Here is a 24,953-nt window from a genome sequence, read left to right as displayed (position 1 = left end):
TTTTCTTCAAATTATTAATAAGAGTAATACTACTTATCATCTCAACTTTCATCATCTTTTCATTTAATGTGGTATTAGATAATTAAAAATTATTTATTACATTTTACTTATAAACTTATCATCTAATACTACATCATGAGATGATGGGAGAATAGATTTTTTCTATACATAAATAAGGGTTTTACGTAACCCGTTGGGAGTGCTCTTGTACTAAACAAGAAACAAGTTGGGGAAGATAATGACCTGCCTGCCACTTGGAGTTCGCAGCTCATTAACTAAAAACTCGCAGTTACACTGAATTTTCTCTTTATTTCCAATGTGGTACATGAACAAGTGTTACAACCACTGAACAAGAACAAGAACAAGACTAGTACATGATGATTTACAATTCTGGCAAAGCTAAAAAAAAAATGGAGGATCCTTAGTAGAGAGCCTAATTTCCCATCAGACGAAATTGTACACGAGCAATTTTCCAGGCATTCACAACTTGAGCTGACGTACAGTTACAGAAGCAGCTGCCTTCCCAATCCAAATAATAGCACCAAAGCCTCGCCTATCACTATAAATAAGAATTGGCCCAACCAATACCCATTTGAACAAAGAACAAAACTAAAACCCCAAGGTTTAAATTACAAAAATTCTAACTGCTTCAACACTAACATGTGCAATAGGACACCCATGATGCCCAAAGGTAGCAGTTCAAAGAGCATATCTCTCGACGAGTTGCTTGTGCTCAGCTGCCCTGCATTCAGAAACTCCTTGCCAGAAGTTACCGAGACATTTACGGACGATGAACCTGAAAATTAACAGGTTAGTATTTGTGCCATACGAAACTTGGTCAAAGTTATTTCTTGGGCACAAAAGGGAAAGAAAGAGGAAACAAGTGTTCATGATCAACCGAACTTACAATCGTAGTTAGCCCATCCAACTCGTTGATGATCTAGATCATACACAATGATCTTATCTTTAAGAACAAGATCTGTAAATTGAAGAAAACAAACAAGACTTTTAAACTAATTGTTATGACAGTAGAGTGAAGCAACGCAAGGTCTGGTGAACAATTGCATCATTGTAAGAAACAATTTCTAAGTACTCAGCAGACACCCGAACAACTAATGATACCTTAGATTTAGAAAAACATACAATTGTTCTTCTACCACACAACAAATAAAGGCAGACACGGTGACTTGATGACACAGGTTGTAAAAGCATGTGGAACAGACTATTGCAAAAAATAGAAACATGGACAAATAACAAATTAAGTAAACAAAAGCATAATATCGACTAACTACATTCCAGCTGAAAAATCTTGAGACTGATGCTATTTTTCATCTTAAATGTTGCCATCCTTAACTACGCTTTTGATATGGCACATTTTAAGTGGATATGCCAATCACTTACATAACACCCATCTAAAATATGCCACAACAGGCATGACCGAAGAACGACATTTGTCAATTTTTAATACACAAGAAACTCCAAATGACATCTAACATCTTTCCATGCTATTGTGCATTCATATACATGAGGCAGCCATATATGTGTCTACATATGAATATCACAAGCCAGTATAACACTACTGTTGACTCCAGGGGGAAAAAAAAAAAAAAAAAAAGAGCACACATGCTTGGCAAAACAGCACCATGGTACAGTTAATTCTACTCAAAAATCTTTAACCATACTGTGCTGCATCATGGAAACTGCATTACTTGACTCAAAATCAATCTATAAGGAATTCATAAATACTGGAAAATCACTATTTTTAGGCAGCTTTTAACATTTTGTTTTCACGTTCCAGAAAGGTAGCTATTTAGGAAGTCTTTTGGTAAACATTTCCATTGAGAGTTCTGCCAAATGCCTTTTCTGCCTCAAGTGTTTTCAAGAATGTCAAAGGTATTCGGAAATGCTACTGCCCAAAAAAGCAGCATTTTCCAAAGTAATAGCAATACTCTCACTATGTACTACGGAAACTAAATGAAATAAATGGAAGCAAAAGCAGATTGCTTCTCGCAAAGTTCATGGTCTAACCTCCTAAGATCGTTACCCCTTCCTGAGCCCTCTGAAAACCAATGCACCACATCGCAGCACCATTCTGCAGCAATAGAGCGTCCCATTAGCTAGCAACGGTATAGATTAACAAGGTATAGTTTAACAAGGATCATGCCACGTTCAATTATTTTAAGGATAAAGTACAATTCACGTAAAAGGGGAAGTGGAATAACTTACAGCAAAACCAAGATGTACGAGGTACTCTTCTGGTTTTAACACCATGGATGCACTGCCCGCAAAGTTTAAACTAACCGGAGGAAATATCTCGGATATACTGAAAAACATAACAAACATGGATCTTGCTTAGATCATAAGAAAACAAAACCCTCGTAAGACTAAAGAACCTCTTTTGAAGACATGAAAGAACTATGAGGTTCATTATTTGAAACATGATTAATAGGACCAACCTGGTGGGGACTAGGTAACACTGATTTCCTTTATTAACAATAGGAGTAGCAGATTGTTGAACAATTGCAGTTATCTGCACATTTAATAGGAAATCAGTTTCTAAAAGAAAATGTGTGTAAATTTAACAAAATTTCGTGTACAAGACATAACAGCTTTTAGCCAGTGCCTCAAAACCAACCCATATAGGAAAACAGGTGATCTTTAAATAGAAGAATATCGTGCCAAAAAGTGAGCACTCATTTTGATAGTCACAATAGTATCAAGGAAGATAGATGCAACACACTGGATGAACGGTAATGTCAATGCCCAGCCAATTTAGTGGGTTGGATGTGGGGGATAATGTTCTTTCTTGCCTTAATAAGTAGGCTGTACCCAGCATGCTCTATTCAATTAGGTTCATGAGAATGGAAGCATTATCATAATGGCCCCTTCATTTGCAAAAGGTTTTCAATTGATAGCATCAAATTTTCAAAAGATAAACTTGTTTATGGAAGCTCTAGTTTGTTAAGTACAGCATGAAAATCCCTTCTCTTTATCCCAGGTCTTTTGGAATAGCTCTAAGATATTTTGCTTTTAACATAGCATTATCTGGAGTAGAGACCCAGTAATGAATCAATTACATTAGCCCATACCATCAGTATGCATATACTCGCTCTGAAAAACAAATCATAAACAGAGAGAAGAAAGAAAAAGACCAACTTACAGAACTAACAAAGGGATCATATGCTTCTTCCACAAGGTATGCCAAAGTTGTTCCAGAATCAACAATGGTTCCTCGGTTGTTTGATGTTAAAAAAGCAGCAGGATCAATCGGCAACTGTTGCCCATTGACAGCAATGCTTTGCAGATATAAATTATAATGAGACCTGAAATTCAGAGACAAAATAATCAAACTTACTGATTAATTCGCACCATACCTTTTAATTGAGGAAATCATGTAACAGCAAGAATATGTATGCACCAAGCAAGTTCTCGGCCAAAGCAAAAAATGACGTTCAAGCAGAAAAACAGCTTTGCAATGAATAAAAGTACATTTCACAGAAGAAAGAACATGAGATTTCGTTTTAAGACACAGAACTAGTCTGTCGAAAATGTAACAAAGCTCACAAGAAAATGTGAGGTCAGACTAATATATATATAGTCACCATTCTACTATCTGTTAGATACAGAAGATTTTCAGATCTTTAATTAGAACATGCCTCAACAATAAGTATGTGTAATGCATGCAAAAGTTGTATCAGGTAAGCTCCCGACAGAAGGTCAATAATGAAGCATCCATACTGGTCATTGATATTCTGACTGCAGAAACACAAACATGGCACAATTTCTCAATGGCCAATGAGGCTCCAGCATACGAACCTTCCTTTTCTTTCATCTGAATTTAAATATGGCCTTTACTTATTAAAAAAAAAAAAAGGCCTTTGTGCAAGAATCTAATAAATTCCTTATACCTAAATATATCCCAATGACCCTTGAAGCATATACACAATTCCCGCTTCATATAAATATAACCTGAATGTAGGAGTACAGAGAACTGGGAACAAAAAGAAAGTTTCCTGGGAACAAGGACATACTGTGATGGGACAAGTGGACTGTAAACAATGCCTGGCTCCAAAATCTCCCCAAGAACCAAAATACCCCCGCCATTGCCATCTCCTTTCAAGCAATGGGAGAACACTTTGGGTGTTATGCCACGAGACGACAATTGTGAAATAATGGAAAGATCACCTGGTCCAAAACCAAAAATCCCATCAACTGCTTTTTCCGTCTTAGTCAAGTCCCCAGACTGATAGGTGCTACACCTGTATCCAAGACCAGCACCAAAGTAAGCTTTGAGTCTTTGGCCAGCAAAAAGACAATGACTACTACACATAAGTGAGTTAAACTCATGATCTGTTGTAGTGTCACTGAAATGCGTATTTACAGAACTGAAGTGGCCATGTTATACTGCCTCATTAAAAAAAAAAGTGGCCATGTCATACTGGGTTTTTAATTGCCAAAATTAGTCAAAAGTTCATTGCTGTAACTACAAACAACCATGGCAATATATGTTCTACTACATGCGAAATGCTGGGTAACATGTTATATCTTAATTGGGATTTTCCCTTGACACACACGCACATGCACACGCACACGCACAGGCCCACACAACTGTTTGCATAGGTCATGGTAGCTTACCCAAAAACAACTGTTGCGGATGAATTGACAATGTAAGACTGCACAAGAACCATGTCAAAATACAGCGCATCAGACACATAATAACCAGATGTCCCACTTCCATCTCCATATTGAAAAGAGTAACTGCACTGATTACTCTGAGAGCATTGAGACGCTGAAGTTTGCAATGCAGAAGTGCACATTGGATCTGAGCAGGGGACCAGCCCAGCAGTTGATGAACTGGCAGCATCAAAAAAATTGAGCTGAACCTGGAAAAAACATGAAACACAATGAGGCTAAAATTGCCTCCTTATTCAACAAAGCTTATGAGCATAAAGGATAATTACAAGAACAAGTTAATAAGCGACAGAATCTCACCCCAAGCCCACTAGATTGGGGGCAATCACTGCAGGAGTTGCAGGTAACCCACAAGATATCACTTCCAGTATCAATCTGTACATTAAACTCTCTTGGAGGAGAGCCCAATTTAACTTTTGTGAAATAAAGCCTACACGAAATCAAGATCCCAAGTATTCAAGAAAAGAAAAGAAAAGAAAAGAGAGACGTACTTCCAAGATAGCCATTAGCCTTACAATCAGAAGAAAGCATGAACCAGAACAAAAAAAAATACTAAACGGAAGGTAACCAAGATGAAGACATATAAACCAATCAAAACACGAAAGATAGATGCCTAGTAAACATTATAAACCAATCAATCCCAGGTAAAGAGTAGAGGAAATATATTTAACTACTTTATTCCAGAGCCCATCAAATTCCAATCAGTCGTCCCAACTGTGGTTACCAAGAAACTGTACATATTCTAACTAAAGAAATAACACCAGCAAGACACCGCAAACATTCATCATTGCTCTACATTCATATGATCCTATCCTTTCCAATTTTTTCTCTCTAAGTTTTTCACCTTATCGAGATTCAAAAGAAGCATTAAAAAAACCAAGGGAAAAAAGTTGGTAAACACATACACTGAATAGTAAATGCTTGCCAAAAAAAGAACAGCAACGACAATTAACACAGACGGAAAAACTTTACCAATTTGAAACAAACCCATCAATGCAAGTGCAAGCAAGTGCACGAAATCACAAAAACAAGCAATAAAAGAAATTTAAAAGCAACGAACGAATGGTAAATTTAGCAGTCGTACCCGACAACGTAAGGATCGGAGGAGCCTTGGACAGAGAATTCGACGACGCCTCCCACCGAGGCTTGCAAGATTCGGGCGTGCCTGGCTCGGTCCCGGGCTATGAGGTGGTCGAGCTCAAGCCGGTGAGACAAAGGGAAGGTCCTCTCGAGAAAGAGGAGGCTGGGGGAGAGGACGCAGAAGACGACCGGGACCAACACGACGGCAAAGGCCGAAATCAGAGGGAAGATAGAGCCCCGCATTTCGGTGGGTTTGTCTGTTGTTTGAGTTGCGAGCGAGGGAATTCTAGTGGCAGAGATCGAGGTGGTGGTGCGAGACTCCCACACAGAGAGAGAGAGAGAGAGAGAGAGATTTCTCCCACTGTGACTATTAAACCGAAAATGTGAAAGTTTTGGTCATATCATAATGAAAGATTCATATATTTTTCACATTATTTAAAAATATATAATTTTATTTTTTTATCAAATATAAAATACAAAGATAAAAAAATAAAATCTTAAATTTTTTAAATAATGTGTAGAGTGTAAGTCTTTTGTGTAACATCTCTATATTATAATTTATTTCTACTGTTAGTGTTAACTGGAAACTACCTAATTTATTTCTATAGTTTTAGATGAATGTTAAAAGTAAAATAAAATATTATTTTTTAATATTATTATTATTATAAGATTTAAAAAATTAAATTATTTATTATATTTTATGTAAAAATTTAGAAAAATTATAATATGAGATGAGATGAAACAGTTTTTCTATTCAAACGACTGGTTACGTTTAGTTACAAGACTCAGCTGAGCTCAGTCTAACTTTAAAAAATCTAACATCCAAACACCCAACTCTCAAATTATTAAACTCGTCTCAATTCAAAACCTTCTTATACATAAGATCCACATTTTTCAACTTTTTATAAAAATTATTAAATTCATATTAACATCTAAACACATATTAAACTCACTTTAAATAAATTCTGCATTATTTTTTTTATTATTCAACTTATTACTACTTATAAAAAGCTAAACTTATAGTACGTGTGAACACTTGTTTTTTTTTGTTTTTTTTTTAAACTACGATTGCTAGTTTTTTATTAACTCCTCGACTAATATATAAAGAAGAAATTCTTATATTATACACATTTACTTAATCAGTATATACTTTATAATTTTTTTCTTTTTATTTAAATTTTAAACACACAAGTATTTAAACATTAAGATAAAAAGTTAAAAATTCCGAATCACATATTGATTAGATGAAGAGGTGTAGTGTAAAATTTCATATAAAATTTCATTCTCTTCTTTATATTAAATATGGTTGAGATCCACATTTTATGAAGCGTGACAAAAGACCGAAAAAATATATTGTGGACATATATATAAAGTATAACCATTTGTATGCTTAGATGATTAGATCGGTCATGGGCTACTCCGACCCTCCTCATTCATGGTAATTTTTTGTAGTATAAATCTCAAATTTTCAATTTAGAATTGTAATATTTTAATTTTGCAACGTTTGAAGTTCAATTATAAGTGTATTATAATTCCTCCTCAGTGCATATTATCTTATGGTCTTGAACTGAGAGAGAGGACTCAACTAAAACCTGAAAACAACCCCTATCATTATTGTCCACGGGCTTAAGATTCAGACAGTTTGAATATGGAACTCCAGTCAATTAATTAATCCCCAGTGTGAACACATCAGTACTATTATATGACCCAGTGCATGGGTAAATTGGTAATTCTTGACAAAACTTGACGTGGATATATAATCAAATCATTAAAAAAAAAAAAAAAAAAAAAAAAAAAAACCAGGAAAACCAATCTCATGGAGATGGAGTAGTTGTGATGAACCACAAATAGACCCAGTCCGTGGCCGTACGTAGGATCAGATGGGCGATCGCAAAGACAGACTTTATAAAAAAGCACTCACAATGCCTTCTTTATTATATCTTTAAAATATATAATCAAAATTTATTTTTTTTTTATTTTATATATTAATTTTTACAACGCATCAACTTATTTATTTATTTTTATATAATTTAAATATTATATTTTTCTTTTTTTTATTTTAAATATTATATTCTCTACACATCATATATTTCAAATACTTCTCTATATATCGTATATTTTGATATTTGTAATATTTATTCATATATAATGTGATATTTTAAATTATTTAAAAAAAAAGAGTAAAAAAAATACATGCATTTATTATTAACAATATCAAAATTTATGCATGCATAAAAGTCAGATAAACTATAAACAGAATGTTAAAGAGTAGATGAGAGATAAGAGAGTGAAACTTATGCAAAAGTGATAAAGAGATTAAAATGAAAATAAGATAAAAAAAGAAATGAGATGAAATGAGAGAAAAATAATAAAAAAATTATTTAGAGTAATAAATAGTAACCTTTATATGTAAATAGTAATGAGATTTGTGAGTTGAAATTGATAAATTATAGTAAATAATAATGAGATAAATTAAGATAAATTATAAATCTAAACCGGTTATTGTATCTAAATGTAAAATAAAAATAGAATAGATAATTTAATAGAATAGATTTTTAATCATCTTTTTTTATATTTTAAATAAAATTGTATTTTATAATTTATAAGAGCTATTGGAGTGCTCTAATTAGGTCTTGGTCTTTTTACGTGGAAATTTTGAAGAAAGTGTATTGAGCCAGCCTTTATTGACCAATGACCAGGGCCTACGTACAGCTTCACTTGACCCACATTAGCAGCAAGCGTACGCCCATCACCGGTGGTGGCCCACGACCTCGATTGCAACCCATAAAAGACAACACTCGGAGACCACGACCTCGATTGCAACCCCTAAAGTCACTACTTTGATTTTCTGCATTCCCCTTATTTTCCCTAATTTTCCTTTTTTTTTTTTTTTTTTTTTTTTATTTCTTCGATACATTAGTTACATTAAGGTAGCGAAATTGATAAAAAATTTTATGAATAGTAATAAAAAAATAATGATAAAATATTAAATAATATTAATAAATAATAATAAAATAATAAATAATAGTGAAATATTTTCAAAATACCTTTTGAATACTCAACAAATTGAAGCCTATCATGCATACGTAAACCAACATTCAAGTTCTAATAGAATATGATTGCTTTATCTTGTTGATGTACCCTATTCCAAGAAAATCTAAATAAAATTTAAAAAAAAAATCTTATTATGTAATGAGTACCCGAGAATTCAAAGACCGATTCTATGTTCACGACAGCTTGATATAGAAGCAACATACGTACGTAGAAGCTTCGTGGCCATGGGTCTCTTGAAAATGAGACATGCATGGAGGCGGGACAGTAGTAATGATTTCGAGCACATCCTCTCTAGCTCACGCTATAAACCCACGCCATTACATTATATATTATGACAACTATATTTATGATCACACTCTCAATATTTCTTGTTATAACATTAAATAATAAGATTATAAATAAAATATAATAAATAATTTTTAATTATTTAATATTACATTACGAGATGAGGAGAAGATAATAATAAAAAAAATTATAGGTAGCATTACTCTATATATATATATATTATGATAATGCATGGGTATATTCAGCAGAAATTTTTGTACATAATTTACTCCCACCAACAACAACAACAATAATAAAACTATGTTCTGGAAAAGGGTAATCACATGGCAATTTCGTGTACGTGTGTAGCTTGCCTACTGTTCACTTATCGCAAGCTTCAAGCTTTTAAACTGTCGGCAACTTCAAGCTTTTGAAATGAAGGTCTCATTTTTCTAATTTCATCTAATTATTATAATTTTTTTAAATTTTTACATAAAATATAATAAATAATTGAATTTTTTCAAATTCTAATTCAATATTTTTAAATCACCAAATAATAATAATATTAAAAAATAATATTTTAACAATATTTTTTTTAACTTTCATCTTTTATCTTTAGAGAATTTTTTATTTTAGATGAAAGTTTAAAATATTATTTTAAGATTTAAAAAATTTAAATTATTTATTATATTTTATATAAAAATTTAATAAAATTATAATAATAAAATAAAGAGAATTAAAAATTTTATATCTCATCCTATGCGGGAAACATATCCTAACCATCTAATCTTATGTCTAAATCCAAGCAGCATTAATTGGTAAATGCCAATGGGAGAGAAAACGTGCATGGCTGGCTAACTGGCGGAAATTAGGCAAGCTCTGTTCCACAAGCCACCTTGAACGTAATCGGGGCAAAATTAACAAGTTTTGTCGTATATTTAAATGGAAAATGCTAGAGTTTGCACAGTTCATGTATTTATTTATTTATTTTAAATGTTTTTCTTTAATAATTAAGAAAGTGATTTTTATTGGTGTATTTTTGTATTTTTTAAAAATATGAAAAAGAAAAAGAAAAAGAAATTAAAATGTGAAATTTATATTGGGGCCACTAGCACTACTCTATTTAAATATGTAATACGTGCATGTTATTGTGAAATAAAAAAAGTAAGTGATAAAATTAACTCAATAATAAATTGTGAGTTATATAGTTATATACAATTAATACATGCTATTGCTGAACATTATGTTTTTCACCTTGGTGCCCATTTAACAATGTTAGTATTATAGTGTAGTCTTGGGAGATACATTTTCTTTTGTGTGTGTATCAACTGATCAAATTAAAAGTTATATTTCTCAAAAAAAAAAAAAAAAAAAGGGTGGCAAAATATTAATTTTGAAGGATCAATTCATAAAAATTAAATAGGATTTATAAAATAGACATTTCGTTTTTCTAGTTATAGCAATACGTTTTTATTTTTTATTTTATTTTTTACATTCAAGTTGAGTAGAATATAGATGGTTAGAGTTAAAATAATAAAAAGTTAAAACCGAAGGAAGAATGACCATTAGTGAAAGCAAACGCCGGACATCACCTGAATGGGCCTCAGCCTCCTCTGGTGATAAAAATTTAGTATCGAAACTTCAGTGGGCTTCGAAAAGCCCGTATATGTACTGAGGGAAAGGAAGGAACAGCAAGAAGCCCATTCCCATTAGGCTTCAAATGGTTTAAAATTTCCCTTAACATACAAGCGTATATGAATGTGTATGGAGAAAGAAAAGGAAAACTTTATCGCAAACAAGTTCTTGCTTTAAACTGTATACCGGTGCTGATACGTAAGATATTTATTTAATAAAACGATACGAATTGAAGATGAAAATAATTTTTGTGAAACAGAGAATTTTATTATTCTGTCAAAATTTTTCTTTTTTTATTTTTCTTTTCAATAAAAAAAATAATGTCAATATCGATACACGGTTTGGTATGTCAAACTACTTGTACCTAACAAGGCTCGAGAAATAAAAAGATCCCACAGACTTGAGGAGAAGATGTTAGGAAATCCCAAATCATTTATTTAAGCATGAGACTTGTACAAACGTATAATATATCACTTGGAAGTTGGAAATACAATTTTCATCTAAAAACTACGGCGGATATTGTGCACTTTGTACCCGGAAATGGAATTACTAAAACTAGTTGCATATTTCCTCAAACCCCAACTAAAGATGATCAAATAGGCGTATTGCTGTTTTCAAAAAGCGTCAATTTGATTATGTTAAGCTTGACAACCACATCTTTGATATTGATTCTTTCATTTGGTAACTCTTCAGAACACCTCAAGCCCAATTCCACGAGAGACGAAAATATGCTTTGCAAGGCAATCATGTCTCTTCCTCCTTCTATCTTTAACAAACCATCATCCACAACTTCTGTAATTTTGGTCGGAAATGATGCATTCATCCACTGCCTCAAAGTCAATTCTTCAGCAAACATGTCATCCGTGGGTTTCTTTCTTGTGATCATCTCTAACAATATTATGCCATAACTATAAACATCGGCTTTGATAGACACTTTTCCTTCAGATCCATATTCTGTCAACCACTGACATTAATTAATTGTCAAGAAGGCCCAACTTATAAGTTAGTAACATAATAGTTATTAAAGAAAAGAAATTCATATATCTCGATCGGCTAAAAAGATTAAAACACAAGTATATATGATACATATAGATTTGTATTGCATTTGCTAGCTTGCATGTTTGTCTAAATAAGCAGTACTAAATAATTTCTTCTATCAGATTTAGGGCAATTGTGAGCTGTACTTGGGCTATAATTAGACATAATATATGGTGGCGTTCATAGGGTAAGCCATTAGTGCATGGTTGGTGTAAATGATCCCATTAGTGCATCTTCATACGAGTCTAATACCTAAATTAAAGACTAAACTCCAGAAAATTTAATTCCTTGTTCATACCTGGTGCAATATAGCCAAGCGTACCAAGAGTTCTTGTTTGTGTCGCGTCTTTGTGTTGGTCTAGAATCTTTGCAATGCCAAAGTCACCCACATGTGCAACCATCTCCTCCCCCAAAAGGATATTACTAGGCTTCAAATCACAGTGCACCACAGGTTCTGATTGACCGTTGTGAAGGTAGTCCAATGCCGATGCAACATCGAGCATGATGTTTATTCTTTGAAAAAGATTCAAGCAGTAGTTGTTTGAGTACAACCATCTTTCCAGGCTGCCATTCGACATGTATTGCAACACCAAAGCCCTGAACTCACGACTTTAACAAGGTTCCTATGTCGGATAGTGCGTAACACCTTGCATTCTACATCAAAACTTTTGAAAGCATATGCCAATTGTAAATTTAGAACTTTGACTGCAACGATGGTTCCATCAGATAGTATTCCTTTATACACATCCAAAACCTCCAGTTCCGAGTAAGTTGCTTTCAGAGAAGTTGTTTGTCCCTCGACAGATCTCTTGATATGATATCATTTTATACTCCAAAGAAGGCAATGCATTAGCTACACTTGGAACCTATGCCTTGTTATTTTCTCGACGACCTCTCAACATATAAAGCAGCACCACAAATATATTTCAGCAAAGTATGTTTCACCCTTGATCCTTGTGAGCTTGGGCTTGGACAAGATTGAACTCCGAAAGTTAAATTCCCACAAAGATTGCCTGAAAACGTTTCCATTGTAAAGTTTACAAAAGGCCCACCAAATGGAATCTCTCCTGATAGTTGGTTGAAAGATAAATTCAAGTATCGAAGAAGTGAAAGTGCCTCAAAGGACTTGGGAATTGGTCCAGAGAGATTATTGTAAGAGCGATTTAAGACATCCAAACCTTTCAAGTCTCCAAGAGATTGTGGAATGGCTCCTTGAAATGAATTATTTGACAAGTCAAGATATCGCAGGCTTTCGAATGCTCCAATGATGCTTGGAATGTTACCGGTAATCTGGTTTCGTGATAAATCCTTATGTTCAATAGTCTCTGCCTATTTCATATTCGGAGGCAGATATCCATCAAGGGAATTCGATGATAGATCCAGAAACAACAGGTTTTCCAAAAGCCATACACTTAATGGTATTGATGATTTCAATTTGTTAGAACCAAGGTATAGCCTCTGTAGAAAAGTGAGGTTTGAAATGCAATCTGGAATGGATCCAGAGATTTTATTATTTGAGACATCCAACGCTCCCAAATTCTCTAACTGACATAAATTTTCTCATAGGAATATGACCTTTTATTTGGCAGTGAGATGCAATAAGGGTTTGAAGTGAAGCTGAAGTATTTCCAATGGAATATGGAAGGCTAATATCCAATGGATTGCCGGCTATACGCACCACCTCCAAAATGTTGAATTAAATAAAGATGATAATAAACTAGGCTCCCCTGTTAGCTAGTTTAAACTCAAAAAAAGTTTTTGGAGGTACTTCATTTTTCCAAGACTTGTGGGAATTGGTACTGAGAGTAAGTTTTCAGTAAAATCTACTGCGACGAGCTGGGAACAATTTGAAAGAGAAGATGAGATACGACCATTGAGTTTGTAGGTATTTAGGATTAGATATTCAAGATTAGGGCAGGATAGCCCAGCATCTAATGGAAGATTTCCAGACAAGGAGCAATCTGCCATGTAGATTTCTTGTAGAGAAGACATGTTGAAAATTGGGTAATAGTGGATCATGCATGAGAGGGTTATCTCCGACATACATCCAATATTATAAGATTCGGGAGAAGCCCTAATTCTCTTGGAATGCTTCCCTTAATGTTGTTAGTCTCAATTCCAAAGGCAATATAACATGGACAAGTTACTTAAGGTAGGAGGTATGTTGCCAGTTAAATAGTTACCTCCAAAAACTAGCCCTCCAAGCTTCTGTAAATTGCCAAAAGATTTTGGAATACCACCCTTCAAATTTATTGTATGAAAGGGACAAGTCGATAAGTTCTCTACAGGAATTCAATTGCGAAGGGATCTGACTGCTAAATTTGTTTCCTGAGAGATAAACTTGTTGAAGATCAGGACAGTTGTTGCAAAGATCCCTGAGTAGAGTTCCTGACATGTGATTTTCTGAAGAATAATTCTAAATACAGTCCCAGTTGAGGCTTGGGTGCGCACGAATTAATGAAACGACATTCATCCCAAATACATCCCCTCCCTCATTCCCCCTCCCTCCCCACTCCCTCCCCAAATTCCCCTGCACGAATTAGGTCTCTCTCTCTCCAACGCGTCGTCTTATGCAATTTTAGTTTCCTTCCATACAAACTTACTTCACTCAAATCTAGTTAGTGCAAAGACAAAAGACGAAGAAGAAAATTTCTCGTTTTGGTTTCCAGCTATGGTTGCTTGGACTCTTTTTCCAGTGACTTTTGTCACAGGCCCCGTTGCGATACAACTGGGTTCTTATTCTTGGGTAGGTTTTCGGTCACCCGAGCAAAGAGCTAGGGGGCCTCAGTTTGCTGCTACTTGAACTTTTTGGAAACCAAAGTCTCTGACATGAGTTATTAATAGTAATCGTTCATTTCAATTTTATTCTTTTGTTATTTTGTTGGAAAACGTTCGCTTTTTGGACCTAGTATTTTGTTGTTTGGTGATGAATTTCTTTTTTTCTGATTGACGGATTGAACAAGTTCTCACTTATTTAAGGGGGTTGGTGGTTCGGATGGTATATTCGGATGATTAAATGACCAAAAGCCAATTTGAGAATTAAATGACCAAAAGCCCATTCGTCCGCACGCAGCCTCCCAAAGGGGACTGTACTTAGCAATGCCCTTTCGACCGAGATCTAATTTGCGAAGCATGGGCAACATGCCCAAATCTTTGGGTATGCTACCGCTTAACTTGTTTGCTGCAAGAGATAAATGTGTAAGCTGGTGGCATTTATGTAAACCTGGCGGGATGCTTCCTTCCAATTGGTTAAATGGCAACTAGAGCATTTTCAAGCTATGTAGACGACTGATCTCCTGAGGCAAGAAACCAAAGAAGCTATTGTTCACCACAATAAGTGCTGCTAAGAAGGAGAGATTACCAATATGAGGTGAAAGTGTGCCTCGGAGACCCATGTAGGAGAGGTCTAAAGCGGTGTCTCTTTGCCTGCGTCGACTACACGAGACTCCAATCCAACTGCAGAAGTTTGTTGTTGTGGACCAGTTAGCAGCCAATACAGTTGCATTCGGACTACTAAAACTGATTTGAGATTTGAAGGCAATGAAAGCAGATTGATCAGTGACGTTGCTGGAAAACTGGGCTGAGTGGCTTTTCTATTAATAGCTCATGACACTGGCTTTTCTGTGAGAGAGAGAGAGTTTTTATTATAAATTTATAGAGAAGGCATGGGGAATAATGGGTGCTAAGCAGCAAGCTTATACAAAGTTAATATAACCATGAACTGGTCAAATCTCTGTCTCTCGTTTACTACTGTTGCTTTAATTGGGCTTGGGACTGTCCGTTTTCTCAAGAGTCTATTTTTACATTCAATAGTCTTATGTCGTTTGGTTTGTAATCTCGTTGACCCAGCCAGTCTATGCAGTTTGGTTTGCAATTTATTCGACATGGTATATTGACTTGACTTATGAATTCAGTATATGTCATTTGGGTTGAAAATCAATTCGGCTGATTTTTCGAGAGGCTCTGACTTTAATGCGCTAGGACAAGGAATTTGGCGATTGGCATAAACGCAACAATCTGAACAGAGACGAATGTAAGATTCTTGTCACTATGACAGCATCCAAAGAAACTTATCTCATCGGCAATTGAGTAGCGTTAGATCTACCACGTATTCTTAAATTTATTATTAAAAAATTAAAATTTTCATAAATCTTATATTCATTACAATTTTTTTAAAATGATACGAAATATGGACGATGACAAGAGGCTTTTACGGAACAAGACAGAAAAATATGAAAAAGTTGTACAGGGGAGACGTCGAAAAGTAAAAAATAAAGAAGAGGAAGTAGTTCATATAAGAAATTTCGGAACTTGACTTGAAAAAGGTGAATGGTATTTGTAATTATACAACGTATAAGAATCGTAATTTTTTAAAATAAGTGGATAAATATAAAATTTATATGATAAGAAAAATTAATTTTAACGATGAATGTCACTTTTTTTAAAAAAAACTGCATACTGTTTATAGTATATACAATATATGATTGTATCTGATATGACCCACTTATTTGTGCATCAAGTGTTCCCAATTAGCCTTTAGTTGATTCAGTATGGGTGCATATATATCACACAAATCGTCTTAGTTACAGTACTCTTTCAGATAGATAATGCGGTATTAGCCTAGAGAGGAGGAAGGGTGCCATGTATTATCACACAAGTCAGTCGTCTTTCACACGGTTTCACGTCGACCTCAAGCTTAAATATTTATAAAAACTTGTTCTAATACCCTTTATCCGAATGAATTTAATTTTTTAAATTGTATTTAATTTATATATTATATATTTGTATATTATATATAAATATATATAAATGAGAATTCCATCTATAAGAGAACATACAAATATTATTTGAATATCTGAATAGTAGAAGTGAAGATTCATTTCGTATTATTTAATGAGCATTCTGTATTTCATAAAAAATAAGAACAATAGTATTGGTTTTTCTTTATGTAAATGTAAAATCACATGTTTTGAAGATTGTTTTTGCCATTTGAAAAAAACTCTCACATTATGCATATTTGAGTCAAAATAATAAAAAAGTATTATTTTCTTATTATTATTAATTTTTTTCCTAAAATGATTTTTTTTATATATATTTTACAATTAGCATCTACTACACATTTGATATTAATAAAATAAATATAATAATAAAAAATTATATTATATTAAAAATATAATAACATAATTAAAAAATAATAATATATTATAATAATAAAATGAATGTGAAGGTAAAGGTAAAGATGAGGGAGGGAGAAGAGGAAAGGTTTGTAAGAGAGAGAGTGGGAGGAGAGAGAAAAAATTAATAAAATAGTATTTGTGCATTTTCAAAGATGTATTGACACTACTTATAACTAGAGAAATATTTTCATATGCATAATCTAACGTAATCAATTTAATGGTCTGAAAAAATAATAAGGGTTTACATTTGCATATAAATAAACCAATGCCCTAATACGTGGGATGGGGATTAATGTTGGATCCATATGGAGAGTGATGGATAATTACTGGAAATGGACAATAGCCTGGCTGGGCCAGCCCACGACTCAGAGAATTTCATACCGTTGCTCGAATGGGTCTCACTAAGCCCATAAACATATCCCAGCTTTCAAAAAGGCTCCGTCCCTCGGTATGAAAGCACGTTGCGTTACTTCTAAGCCGAATTTTCCTTGGTGGAGAAGGTACAAGTACAAGTACAAGCAACTCATAAGTGTCAAAAAAAAAAAAAAACTCTAAAATCGCCGTAAAACAGTAAATATCGCCTTGAAAAAAAAAAAAAAAAAAAAAAATAACCAAAAAGAGTTAAATCGGACGCTGTATAAATACCTATGGCCGCACTGCTTTTCTATGTTCTCTAGCACGAACGAACGTAGTCACTCACTCGATTCCTCCAGATCCTTCATCTGTAATCTCTCCCTCTCTATCTCTCACTTGCTCCAATGGCCGACGCCGCCTCCGATGCGACAAAATCGCTTCCTGAGAACAAACCTCCAAACTTGGAATCGAAGCGGTGGGCCGATGAAGTGGACGATCCTCCAGAGGAATCGAGCGCACCTTCGATTTCCGGGGACAAAGACGCTTCGGAGCTCAAGGTAGAGGCATTAACCATAAACGATGACGAAAGGAAGATCAACAAGTTCCTTGATGAACCCCAAGACTCCAACATCACCGCGGTAAGATCTCTCTCTCTCTCTCTCTCTCATCTTTTGGGGGTTGTATTTTTTTTGGTAAAGGGGGTCGTTATTTTCCTCAGTGTCCAGCGTCCCGACTAATCACGGAATATTATAATCTTGTTCTTGAGGTGGTACAATTACAAAAAGATCAGAATCCTCGGCCAATACTTGTTAAAAACGTATAAGCTTTGAAAAATTTTAGATTCCCATTTGCCAGCTTTATCCGGAAGGAAAATGAGTGTTTCGACCACATATTGGATATTTGTCTGAATCTCCTCACTTGATCGCTCTTGTCGGATTTAAATATAACCACATATTGAATATCCAAAATTAAATCTTGGAGAAATAACCCCGAGACAGGTTTTTGACCGTATAGGAAGTTTGTTGACCGTATAAGTTTGCTTCGAAGAGATCCTCCATTGTTTAATTGCCGAGACAATAGTGGTAGGAGATACAAAGGTAGAATCTTCAGTCTCATAATTTAGTTGCTTAGGACGAGAACGCAGATTATGCATTTAACTTAGCTTAATTCTCTTGCTTCTCAATATTTAGTTTGGGTTAATTTAGGTGTGTTTTTCAATACTTGTTGCTAACTTACTTATATAAAAATATATTTGTACCTAAATCAGCCTACGACTTGGAATGTTAGACACGCGGCTTTAGTTTTTTACAGTGGGTATTAATTTGATGTAGGTTACTACGGGTGATACACCCTATACATCCGCAGCTACTTTTGAGGATTTGAGTTTGACACCAGAGCTGATGAAGGGCTTGTACGTGGAGATGAAATTTCAGAAGCCTAGTAAAATCCAAGGGATCAGCTTGCCAATGATTTTAACTCCCCCGTACAAAGATTTGATAGCTCAAGCACATAATGGTTCTGGTAAGACTACTTGTTTTGTGCTTGGGATGTTGAGTCGTGTTGATCCGAATCTGAAGGCTCCTCAGGCGCTTTGTGTCTGTCCTACTAGAGAGTTGGCTATTCAGGTCAAGCTTTACTTTTCTTCTTCATTTGTTTCTTTGTTTGTTTTTATTTTTATTTGTTTATTTTTATGTTTTGAAAGAACCCCAAGGGGTTGGCCTTGGTATTGGAGTATCACTCCCTTCAAGGTCCAAGGTTCAACACCTCATGGGTGCAAACAATTCTTTGGGCCACACCCCATGGTGAAAAGCCAGTGATTTAACCAGTTCTGTATAGGGAAACTTCCGAAAGTGCGGTGCACGGGACCGGGATTTAGTCTGCAGGGATGGGTCTGAAGGGCCCTGCCTTGGAGAGGTTCCCTGACATGAAAACAAAAAATTAAAATTAAAAAATTAAAAAAAAATTATTTTTTGAAAGCATCTTTTGAAAATGCATGGAAGTTGTTGGCAGAATGTTATCAGAATTGTTTTGCAGAACAACGCATGTTTAGAAAATTGCCTGTTGTGGGGAAACGCTAAAACCCTGTTTTCTTCATCTTTATTTTTGATCTCAACAAACTGAAAACAACCTTCTATGTAATGCTTCTGCCGGTCATGTTTCTATAATTTTGAAATGTCAGGCTTGCCAAAAGTACATTGTTGTAAATGGAACTACATGCTTGTTGAATTTAATGATTTTCAACTGTAGTGCCTATTATATTAATATAGTGAAAATAAGTTCAGAAAACTATTATATTATTATAGTGAAACTAAGTTCAGAAAGCTATTATATTATTATTTTTGTTTCATACCACCTAAAAAAGTTCAACCCTGTGAACCTGGCAGAATTTGGAAGTTCTTAGGAAGATGGGGACGTACACAGGTATAACTTCAGAGTGTGCCGTGCCAATGGACAGGAAAAATTATGTGCCAATAGCAAAACAACCGCCTGTATCAGCACAAGTAGTCATTGGAACTCCTGGTACAATCAGGAAGTGGATGTCGAATAGAAAATTGAGCGTTGACTATCTCAAGATTCTTGTTTTTGATGAAGCTGATCACATGCTAGCTGAGGTAAAATATGTGCTGCTGATTGTGTTTAGATATGTTGAAATACATATCTAAACACAAAGGATTGTATTGTTTACCTATAAAAATAAAATAAAATACAAAGGATTTGTGGTTGACTCATCTCACCGGTTACTAATGTTCTTTGTAGCAAGGTGTGTTTTTTTGTTGTTGCTGGAATCAGTTGTGGTCAACCATGAATTCTTTGTAGTTTATCTTCTTTTGAGTAATGCTTCTATCACATTAGGGATTGGGGAAAATTAAATCAATCCAGTTACGATATGCATTACTACATTTTGACTGACAAAGTCATGTTTGAGCCTTGAGGATTAGCCCATTTATCGGTTTTGTCTCGGTTTTGTTTCGCAAAAATTGAATTTAGGGTACCGCTCCCATGAACTATCGTCTTTTGAGACTAATGTCAGCTTACTCCAATCCAACCCTAATTTTCCATCTTGTTTTGTTAATACCCTCATGTAGATAAGTGGTTGTATATACTTCTTTATTTTTTTTTTTAGAACATATCAGATATTGTTAATACCTGCATATTAGTTGTAGTTTTATTAATATCTGCAAGACTATAATTGGTGGTATATAATCTTTTATGTAATCAGAACATATTAATGGTTGTTGATTGCCCATTTATCTGATGTAGGATGGATTTAAAGATGATTCCTTGAGGATAAAGAAGGATATTGAAAGAGCCAGTTCTCACTGCCAGGTTTGTTCGACTAATGTCATGTGTGTGTGTGTGTGTGTGTGTGTGTGTGTTTGTGTCTGTGTGTATTCCTACTTCGTGTGTTCTGGCTATTAACTTGTATTCACTCTTTACTTATATGTTTGTGTATAACTTGTGTCAATATTTCTTTGTGGCATCTTCTCTTTTAAATTACTTGTGGAATGTGAAGGTGCATTGTGTAGTTGGGCAGATGCGTTTAGTGCTTCTCTTGTGTTTAACTTTTAGTTTTACCTTTTGTGAGACTCAAATATTAGAGTAATAAGCACCAGAATAGATTCGAAAATCTTCCTCAGTGAGTGTACATAATACTGTTGTTTCGAATTAAAAATATCTCAAAGTTTTATTAGAAGGGCATTGCAGAAGTTCCACGTGAAGTTAAAGGACTGAGATTGTTATTTATTGAGGCGAATGGCTATATTGTATTTGTGGCTAGAGTAGGGATGGAATTTATTTTTGCTATAAATAGTTTTGGTTGATAGTGTATTTACCTTAAATTGCTTTTTATGCTCATCTAGAGCTGTTGGCCACTCATAAAATCTCTCTAGAAAACTCATTTCTTGCTCTACAGGTTTTGTGTCAATGATCTGTAGAATGTGCCAACCAAGTGATCATGCATTAAAAATTATGCTATCAGTGATGTTGATGTTGACCCTAGTTGCCTGTTCAAGTTCTAATTTGTCAGAAATTTGGTAGATCAAAATTGTTTTGATCAACAACCGAGTTATTGGTCCTACTAAGAGCAAACTAGTTAACTTCTTTCTATAACCAATTTGTTCTCAGGTTCTTCTGTTTTCTGCCACATTTAATGAAACCGTAAAAAATTTCGTATCAAGGATAGTCAAAGATTACAATCAACTTTTTGTCAAGAAAGAAGATCTATCTTTAGAGTCTGTAAAGCAGTACAAGGTGCATTGTCCGGACGAACGTGCCAAGACTCTAGTAATTAAGGACAGAATATTCGAATTGGGAGAGAACTTGGGGCAGACAATAATATTTGTACGCACGAGACATAGTGCCGGCATACTGCATAAGGCCCTTGTTGACCTTGGTTATGCAGTTACTACCATTCAAGGTGCTGTCAGTGCAGAAGACAGAGACAAGATAGTTCAAGAGTTCAAGAATAACCTAACTAAAGTTCTTATATCAACTGATCTTCTTGCCCGAGGCTTTGACCAGCAACAGGTGCCCCCAACCCCCTCTGAAACTCTTCCCGTCAGTATACCTAAAAATTTCTTGAAATTGAACATCCTGAAGTTGGTTCCTTTCTGTAGGTTAATCTGGTTATCAACTATGATCTTCCGGTGAAACATGAAATGCCATCAGAACCAGATTATGAGGTGTACTTGCATAGGATTGGTAGGGCAGGGCGATTTGGCCGCAAGGGTGAGTTCCTCATATGTCAGGACTTTGTTTCCTTCACAATGCCTGGCTAACCTGGCTCAAAGCACAATTATTTACTTTGTTTCCTTCACATTATTTACAATTTTAATAATGGATACAATACAATAACTGACTGCTCTTATTTGCTCCTACAGGAGCCGTCTTTAACTTGCTGTGTGGTGATAGGGACGAGAAGCTCATGTCAAAAATTGAGCATTATTTTAATAGCCAAGTCAAAGAGGTAATTTTAAAGACTGCCGTTAGCCTGTTCATGCTCGATGATCATAAATTATGTTTTGGCTCTAAGTTGTAAACTATCTTTTTGTACTATTATGCAGGTTGAGAGGTGGGATAGCGATGAAGATTTCAACAATGCCCTCAAGGCAGCAGGATTGTTGTGATGACCTCATGTCTCTCATTCGGCATGGAGCCAGATCGGGCAACGTTATTTTAACGTGCCTTGTTATAATATTAGTAAAAGCAATACTGAGAGAGAATTTGTTTCAGATTTATGTTTTTCACTTTTTGGATTGATTGATTGATTTCCCAAAGCTAGCGTATTCTCTTTGTACATCAATGTGATAGTATCTTTAAAGCTTCCTGATCCACAAATATAGTTTTGTGTTGTGCAATTTGGTTTCACAATGTAGTTTCTTGGTGCCAACTCAACAATAAACGAATCCAAGCCATTTGTTTTCTTTCAAGTTGTAGTCCACAGCTCAATGACCTACCTCTCTCTATCTCTGGTTCTGCACGAGGTACTTATCTTACACCCTGTGACTGCTACTAGCTGGGTAGGGTGGGTGGGAGAGAAGGATGATCATTCGTTGTTATCCTTCTACGACTCTTTCCCTTCCCTCTATTTCATGTCTGGGTTTAAGGGTACTTTTAGGCTAAGTGAATTGGGCCTGGTTTGGATAGAGATAAAATGATTTTAGATGAAAGTTGAATAAAATGTTATTAGAATATTATTTTTTAATATTATTATTGTTTTGATATTTGAAAAGGTTGAATTATTTATTATATTTTATAAAAATTTCAGAAAATTGTAATGATGAGATGAGATGAGATATTAATCCAAATGAATCCTTAATCTTAGACTATTTTACTATTATTTCAAACAGTTGATTGTTATTTACAAACTATTCACTATTTTTTTATTATTATGTTACTTTCTCACTTTAAAATTCTACCGTTCCACATTCAAATGTAGTCTCAAGAGAAGGAAAAGAGGAGTAACTTGGATGAATTTATTTTATTTCATTTTTCTCTTCAAAAATGTTAAAAACTGTAGTCATTTGTAGGCTTATAGCGTTGTAATTTTGTTTCTTTCTATCTCTCCTCCCCTTATATTCCTCTTTATTCCCTCTCCTTAAAAACTCTCAATTTCTCACCACCACACAAATATTAATCTGTCTATCTATCTTTAATTTCGTCTCGATGAACAATAATGAATTAATCTTGACGGACGCGCCTGCTAATAACGGTGTTGTACAAACTCAGATGGCGTATAGGACTAGAGAATATTGCTGCGAAGTGGGTTGCACGTTGAAAATATATAGTGGCCTCCCACTCACTCCTACCTACACAAAGACGACTCCGCTCCTTGCGTATATCTACTTATTATTCGGAGTAGTCGTCTTCCAACTGGTTTTGGAGGTCCTTAACAAACTAAAACTGATTCTGCAGAGAGGGGTGAGATGGAAACTGTGGCCTTGGTGATAATTGCCGCAACAATTGTTATGGGTTTCACCGATTCAGCCATCGCTGAGAAGGAAACCGGGGTCATCCATGTAGGGGGAAAGGTACTGTGCCAGGACTGCACCCAGGGCTGGAACGAATGGGCTCATGGTGGCAACCCCATCAAAGGTACGTAATTTTGAGGGAATGATCTGGAGCAGGCCGTCATGTAATCTCTGTAACACCAGCACATATTTTTTATTGCTTTAATATAAATGTGTTAAGAGAAGAGCATACATACATGTGTGTGTTAGCTAGAAACATTGTTTGATGCATGTCATTAATTTGGGCTGTCACAGGTTGCAAGGTATCGATAACATGCATGGACGAGAGAAGTAGAGTGGTGTATTATGGGAGCGACATGACGGATGAATTGGGGCAATTTGACATCATCGTGAACAAGTACATAAATGGGAAGAAACTGAATACGAAGCTATGCTGGGTGAGATTGGTGTCGTCTCCACACCCTACTTGCAACATTCTCACAGACTTTGCCGGTGGACGGAGAGGGGTGAAGCTTAGCCTTCCGGCCACCTTGGTGTACCGCGATCAAACCGAGTATACGCTAGGTCCCTTCTATTTTACAAACCCATTGTGTGATGAACCCGATACCAACAACAACTCCAAAGATTCTCAAGGAACCCACTATTGATGATCATGTTTCTGATTAATTAATGTACGTGTTTGTTCTTCTTCAACGTTTTTTCTAAATTTCCCGATCATGTACTTTGGGATAATTTTACATATATATTATTAAGTACTGGACAATTGTTTAATTGCGTGTTCGATTATTGATGATCATTCTAATTCTAAAGTAATTAATGATCAAGATATCATCTCATCAACAAGCTGGCAGAATAAAATTTACTGCAACTATTTTATTATATACCTATAATATATATATATATATATATTATCCTCTTGAGACGATTGAAAGTTAATAATACTAATATTGAGGCAAAAAAATGTCCATGATCTTCAGCTGTAAGCATGTTTTTGATCCTGTACACGGTTGATTAGATGGTTGAAAATGCACCACTGCATGTTGTGATAAAATAAGTCAATATTGTCCAAAGTGAGCCTCATTCCTTACTGCATTTATATATTAAAAGCTTCATCCCCGGCCAAGTGTACGTATATTTAACTACAAAATAATTAGGGCTCAAGGAGGAGATAAATATGTACACTGCTGCA

General features: G+C 34.9%; 3 protein-coding genes and 1 pseudogene across 3 annotated transcripts; 2 read left to right on the top strand and 2 right to left on the bottom strand.

The window, feature by feature from the left end:
* Window positions 1-352: 352 nt before the first annotated feature.
* LOC121265393 (aspartic proteinase 36) lies at window positions 353-6,169 on the bottom strand. The gene is made up of 11 exons (XM_041169009.1): window positions 5,777-6,169; window positions 4,993-5,122; window positions 4,636-4,883; window positions 4,032-4,259; window positions 3,161-3,323; window positions 2,457-2,530; window positions 2,227-2,323; window positions 2,029-2,092; window positions 908-979; window positions 661-796; window positions 353-559 (listed from the first exon to the last, which is right to left on the bottom strand). Exons 1-11 carry the CDS (start codon window positions 6,013-6,015, stop codon window positions 481-483), a joined length of 1,530 nt encoding a protein of 509 aa, XP_041024943.1. The 5' UTR covers window positions 6,016-6,169; the 3' UTR covers window positions 353-480.
* A 5,006-nt stretch (window positions 6,170-11,175) lies between these two features.
* Window positions 11,176-12,583, bottom strand: LOC121265482 (annotated as a pseudogene).
* Window positions 12,584-17,558: 4,975 nt separating this feature from the next.
* LOC121265399 (DEAD-box ATP-dependent RNA helicase 38) lies at window positions 17,559-22,648 on the top strand. Its single transcript, XM_041169014.1, has 8 exons — window positions 17,559-17,932; window positions 18,626-18,919; window positions 19,679-19,906; window positions 20,556-20,621; window positions 21,420-21,821; window positions 21,911-22,022; window positions 22,175-22,260; window positions 22,358-22,648. Exons 1-8 carry the CDS (start codon window positions 17,699-17,701, stop codon window positions 22,418-22,420), a joined length of 1,485 nt encoding a protein of 494 aa, XP_041024948.1. The 5' UTR covers window positions 17,559-17,698; the 3' UTR covers window positions 22,421-22,648.
* Window positions 22,649-23,361: 713 nt separating this feature from the next.
* On the top strand, window positions 23,362-24,519 carry LOC121265464 (pistil-specific extensin-like protein). The gene is made up of 2 exons (XM_041169104.1): window positions 23,362-23,888; window positions 24,059-24,519. The coding sequence occupies exons 1-2, from the start codon at window positions 23,720-23,722 to the stop codon at window positions 24,409-24,411; spliced, it is 522 nt and encodes a 173-aa protein (XP_041025038.1). The 5' UTR covers window positions 23,362-23,719; the 3' UTR covers window positions 24,412-24,519.
* Window positions 24,520-24,953: the final 434 nt, after the last annotated feature.

The sequence above is a fragment of the Juglans microcarpa x Juglans regia genome, chromosome 5D (assembly GCF_004785595.1).
Source record: "Juglans microcarpa x Juglans regia isolate MS1-56 chromosome 5D, Jm3101_v1.0, whole genome shotgun sequence".
Lineage (NCBI taxonomy): Eukaryota > Viridiplantae > Streptophyta > Magnoliopsida > Fagales > Juglandaceae > Juglans > Juglans microcarpa x Juglans regia.
Note: the sequence above shows the minus strand (reverse complement) of the source record. Positions and strands in the feature narration are given on the sequence as shown.